This window comes from Rhinoraja longicauda, chromosome 18 (assembly GCF_053455715.1).
Source record: "Rhinoraja longicauda isolate Sanriku21f chromosome 18, sRhiLon1.1, whole genome shotgun sequence".
NCBI lineage: Eukaryota > Metazoa > Chordata > Chondrichthyes > Rajiformes > Arhynchobatidae > Rhinoraja > Rhinoraja longicauda.
Window position 1 is genome coordinate 42,139,441 of NC_135970.1, and position 6,000 is coordinate 42,145,440.

Consider the following 6,000-nt stretch of genomic DNA (forward strand, 5'->3'; position numbering starts at 1 on the left):
AGCCTCGCGTTCACCAACCACACTCCAGGTGTGTAGGTTAACTGGCCTTGGTGAAAATTGTACATTGTCCCTCGCGTGTAGTGTGTGCTAATGTAATCGCTGGTTGGCACGGATTCGGTGGGCCGAAGGGCCTCTCTCCACAAACTAAACAAAACTATTTGCTCTGTGCCTTGTGCAATCTCAGAATGCTCCAAAGTGCTTGCCAGCTTACGACATGAAGTTGTACAGGAAAAGCCAGCAGCCATTTTAGTTTTAATGTTAGAGATACAGTATGAAAACAGGCCCTTCAGCCCACAGAATCCATGCTGATCACTGATCACCCATTCATATCAACTCTACATGATCTCACTTTGTCAGCCACTCTCTACATCCTAGGGGTCATGTTACAGTGGGGTGTCACCCTGTGGTGGTGGTGGAGAAGCTCGTGTGGTCCTGAGATCCTGAGAGCGATGCCGTCTGGAGCCACACTCCTGGTGGGGTCACCCATGGGGGTAAGGTCGAGGGGGAGGGAGGTCCCTGACAACGACCAATCCAACCAAGACCTCAACGGTGGAACAGGCGGAGGGAGGGAGGATGATAGCTAACTTTAGTGGAGCGTCACAACGGCTGGGAAGGCGGATGGATGAAGGCTGCAGCAGAAAAGGGTCCCCGGTGGTCTTGGACTCCACGCCACTGGATCCTGACCCAGATCTGTCAAGGGCCGTGTGGTGGCTGTCTGTGCACCAGTCTCCTCACGTTAAACAAAGTCATGCACAGGCGTCCTAACGAGGACACTCACACTCGCTTCCACTGACCGCCGATAACGATGAGTTTTACAGAGACCAATTAACCTACAAACCTGCACGTCCTTGGAATGTGGGGGGATTTGGAGGTTCATTCCCAGAGGAAGACCCTGTGCAAACTGGAGCACGAGCTCCTCGTGTTCACCATTGTCGCGTACAACCCAACAGTACGAACATTGAATGTTTAAGTACTGCCCCCCACCACCTCTCTCCTCCTTGTACCACACCCCCACCCACCTACACCCCTACCTCCTACACCCCCACCCACCTACACCCCTCCCTCCTACACCCCCACCCACCTACACCCCCACCCACCTACACCCCTCCCTCCTACACCCCCACCCACCTACACCCCCACCCACCTACACCCCTCCCTCCTACACCCCCACCCACCTACACCCCTCCCTCCTACACCCCCACCCACCTACACCCCTCCCTCCTACACCCCCACCCACCTACACCCCTCCCTCCTACACCCCCACCCACCTACACCCCTACCTCCTACACCCCCACCCACCTACACCCCTCCCTCCTACACCCCCACCCACCTACACCCCTCCCTCCTACACCCCCACCCACCTACACCCCTCCCTCCTACACCCCCACCCACCTACACCCCTCCCTCCTACACCCCCACCCACCTACACCCCTCCCTCCCACACCCCCACCCACCTACACCCCTCCCTCCTACACCCCCACCCACCTACACCCCTCCCTCCCACACCCCCACCCACCTACACCCCTCCCTCCCACACCCCCACCCACCTACACCCCTCCCTCCCACACCCCCACCCACCTACACCCCTCCCTCCTACACCCCCACCCACCTACACCCCTCCCTCCTACACCCCCACCCACCTACACCCCCACCCACCTACACCCCCACCCACCTACACCCCCACCCGCCTACACCCCCACCCGCCTACACCCCCACCCGCCTACACCCCCACCCGCCTACACCCCCACCCGCCTACACCCCTCCCTCCTACACCCCCCACCCACCTACACCCCTCCCTCCTACACCCCCACCCACCTACACCCCCACCCACCTACACCCCCACCCACCTACACCCCCACCCACCTACACCCCTCCCTCCTACACCCCCACCCACCTACACCCCTCCCTCCTACACCCCCACCCACCTACACCCCTCCCTCCCACACCCCCACCCACCTACACCCCCACCCACCTACACCCCCACCCACCTACACCCCTCCCTCCTACACCCCCACCCACCTACACCCCTCCCTCCTACACCCCCACCCACCTACACCCCCACCCGCCTACACCCCCACCCACCTACACCCCCACCCACCTACACCCCTCCCTCTTGCTTTACATTTCACTTCTCCTCTCTTTATCTGATGTTCCTTTTGTCTCCTTGTCGCCTCTAGTCTTTGTCACCCAACCCCTCTCACCTGTATCCACCTCTCACCTGTATCCACCTCTCACCTGTATCCACCTCTCACCTGTATCCACCTCTCACCTGTATCCACCTCTCACCTGTATCCACCTCTCACCTGTATCCACCTCTCACCTGTATCCACCTCTCACCTGTATCCACCTCTCACCTGTATCCACCTCTCACCTGTATCCACCTCTCACCTGTATCCACCTCTCACCTGTATCCACCTCTCACCTGTATCCACCTCTCACCTGTATCCACCTCTCACCTGTATCCACCTCTCACCTGTATCCACCTCTCACCTGTATCCACCTCTCACCTGTATCCACCTCTCACCTGTATCCACCTCTCACCTGTATCCACCTCTCACCTGTATCCACCTCTCACCTGTATCCACCTCTCACCTGTATCCACCTCTCACCTGTATCCACCTCTCACCTGTATCCACCTCTCACACGCCCAGCTTTGTCGCTCTCCCACCGCACTGTGCCAGCTTTCACCCCCCCCTTACTGCAGTCAGTCCGAAGAAGGGTCCCAACACGGAACGTCACCGATCCATGCCCCACCACAGATGCTGACTGACCCGCTGAGTTACTGCAGCACTTTGAGTTTTGCTCAGGATTCCAGCAGGGCAGTTCTTGGTGGCGACTTTGATCTGTGCTTTAAGCACTTAACAGGGATGGAGAGAGAGAGGTGCTATAAAAACCCAGGTTCTAACACAGATTTCACCCGGCAGCATCAGGCATTAATTTATTAGCAGCTAAGTATATTGCTGCTACTTCATGTGGGCCATGAGGACTATCTAATGATATCAGCCATGGATTTCCGTGTTGTCATATCTCCCACAATTTGTTGGTCCAATAGCCAATATATTACTGATGCCTGCAAGGTGGACATTATGTGTGGGAAGGAACTGCAGGTGCTGGTTTAAATTGAAGGGACACAAAATGCTGGAGTAACTCAGCGGGTCAGGCAGCATCTCTGAAGAGAAGGAATGGGTGACGTTTCGTGTCGAGACCCTTCTTCAGAATGCGTAACTGAGCTGGTAATCACGTCAGTGGACTGCAGTGGGAGGGGAGGGGGAGGGGGGAGGGGGAGGGGGAGGGGAGAGGGGGAGGGGAGGGAATGGGGAGGGGGAGGGGAGGGAATGGGGAGGGGGAGGGAATGGGGAGGGGGAGGGGGAGGGGGAGGGGGAGGGGGAGGGGGAGGGGGGAGGGGGAGGGGGAGGGGGAGGGGGAGGGGAGGGAATGGGGAGGGGGAGGGGGAGGGGAGGGAGGGGGGAGGGGGAGGGGGAGGGGGAGGGGGGAGGGGGAGGGGAGGGGGAGGGGGAGGGGGAGGGGGGAGGGGGAGGGGGGGAGGGGGAGGGGGGGGGGGGTAAGATCAATTGGCTGGGGAGATCATTGGAAGGAAGCGGTGAAGTGTGGCTGGTCCTTACCTGTGAGCGTGGAACTTGTGGGAAGAGGTTAGAGGGTGGTCGGCCTCTTGGGTCTGTAGGACGCCATGCCGGCGGGCTTGGTCTCCTTCCATGGCCCGTTGTCCTCCTCCTCCTGCTCCGTCTCATCCGTGGCATCGACAGGTCGAGCTGCAGCATCTCGGCCTGGATAGTGCGCCTGTCCTTGCCGCTGGTGGTGGCAGCGTTGTTAACCTCCAGGGTCATCCGGGACTGACGAGGGGGAAGGGGAGGGGGGAAAGTGGACAGTGAGGGGGTCGGGTCCGTCTGTGGAGAGGCCGCGGTTTAACGTTGTAAAGCAGTGGCGGGGGAAGGGTTAAAAGCTTCCAGCGCTGTCGGAGGAGAGTGATGCAATGGCCATGGCTAATCCGACTGAAAATCTCCCTGCTCGTGGAAGAGAGATGTCAACAACGTTTAATCACAAACACAGGCAGGACAGGAGCGACGGATGATGACACGCAGGCCATTGAATGGCCACACGGCCACTCTGCCCATCCCAAGCCCTACTAGCCCCCACTCCCTCAATTCATTCTCCCACAGCCTTCCAGCATTCCCCCCCCTCCAGCACACAACTGCATAGATTCATCCACGTCACCCCAGGCTTGGCTGCTGCCCCATTTCAATGCCCATTCATGGCAGATTGATCAGCAACTCGAACGGGCAATCCGCACCTTGCTGTAGAAAATCCCAAAACACCGACCACAGAATTATTTGCCACGAGAGTGAAATTCGACAAAAGCTGCAAGTTGAATGTACACTGCACCTTCTGCACAGAGAACCATCTGTCAGCAGCCTTGCAGGAGTGTTAGCGAATGAACCCTGACACCAAGCCATCTACGGGAGCATTAAAGGTGACGGCAGCAAGCGTGGGTAACGAGGGGGCTTCTAACGAGGGGTCTGCAGAGGGGAAGAGTGTATAACGAGGGGGCTTCTAACGAGGGGTCCGCAGAGGGGAAAGGTGCTTGAGAGGCAGAAGGTTTAGCCGTGACCTCCAGGGCCGTGTGGTGTGAAGCTCAGGCCACTGCCAGATGTGGTGTATGGATTCAACTAGGTGCTGGGCAAGTGGCTCAAAATGGAGCCGCATGCATGAGAGAGAGAGAGAGAGAGAGAGGAGGGGGAAGTGTGAGAACACAGAGGGCAGTGGAGGCCAATTCTCTGAATGCATTCAAGAGAGAGCTAGATAGAGCTCTTAAGGATAGCGGAGTCAGGGGGTATGGGGAGAAGGCAGGAACAGGGTACTGATTGAGAATGATCAGCCATGATCACATTGAATGGGCGGTGCTGGCTCGAAGGGCCGAATGGCCTCCTCCTGCACCTATTGTCTATTGTCTATAACGTGGAACGGTTTGAGGCAAGTCTTTCTTTAACGCAGAGAGTGGAGGATGCCTGGAATCTGCTGCCGTGAGTGGTGGTGGGGGTGGTGGGCAGACACAATAGTGACCTGTAAGTGGGCTGTTAGATAGACACATGCAGGGGTGGAGGCTGCGTTACGTGCTCGTCCTCCACCCTGGGTGGTTCTACAGAGCCGCAACATTCATAGCAAAGTGCCAACTACGGCACTCTGAAGCACCAATGGCCACTTCGATTGTCGTAGTTGACGTATGAAAGAAGAAGACACGTTCACATGCAGGGGGTGCTGGGATATGGATCTTGCACGTTGGCATTCTTGACACAGAGCTCAGGTGGAGAATCATTCCTCATCAAGGACCAGTATCACCCCGGCCACTCCCTCTTCTCCCCTCTCCCATCAGGCAAGATGTACAGAAGTGTGAAAACGCACACCCCCCAGATTCAAGGACAGTTTCTTCCCGGCTGTTATCAGGCAACTGAACCATCCACCACAACCAGAGAGCAGGTGCTGAACTACTATCTACCTCATTGGTGACCCTCGAAGGTATTTATTCACAAAATGCTGGAGTAACTCAGCGGGTCAGGCAGCATCTCGGGAGAGTAGGAATGGGCGACGTTTCGGGTCGAGACCCAGAGGGTCACCAATGAGGTAGATAGAGCTCATCAGAGGGTCTCGACCCGAAACGTCACCCATTCCTTCTCTCCTGAGATGCTGCCTGACCTGCTGAGTTACTCCAGCATTTTGTGAATGAATACCTTCGATTTGTACCAGCATCTGCAGTTATTTACTTATACTCACTGGAGACCCTGGTCTATCCTTGATCGGACTTTGCTGCTTTACCTTGCACTAAACATTATTCACGTCATTCCCTTTATCATGTATCGGTACACTGTGGACGGCTCGACTGTAATCATGCATTGTCTTCCGCTGGCTGGTTAGCACAACAAAAGACTTTCACTGCACCTCAATACACGCGACAATGAACTAAACTGTGCCATTGGAGAGAATCTT

The 6,000-nt window shown here is 56.9% G+C and overlaps 1 protein-coding gene across 1 annotated transcript in view; it reads right to left on the reverse strand.

The window, feature by feature from the left end:
- LOC144602444 (C-Jun-amino-terminal kinase-interacting protein 1-like) overlaps positions 1-3,821 on the reverse strand; it is a 36,492-nt gene extending 32,671 nt beyond the window's left edge. The window contains 2 exon segments of the mRNA XM_078415589.1: positions 3,624-3,653; positions 3,655-3,821. Coding sequence (XP_078271715.1) covers positions 3,624-3,653; positions 3,655-3,690 — 66 coding nt within the window. The 5' untranslated portion in view covers positions 3,691-3,821.
- Between the last annotated feature and the right edge of the window lie 2,179 nt (positions 3,822-6,000).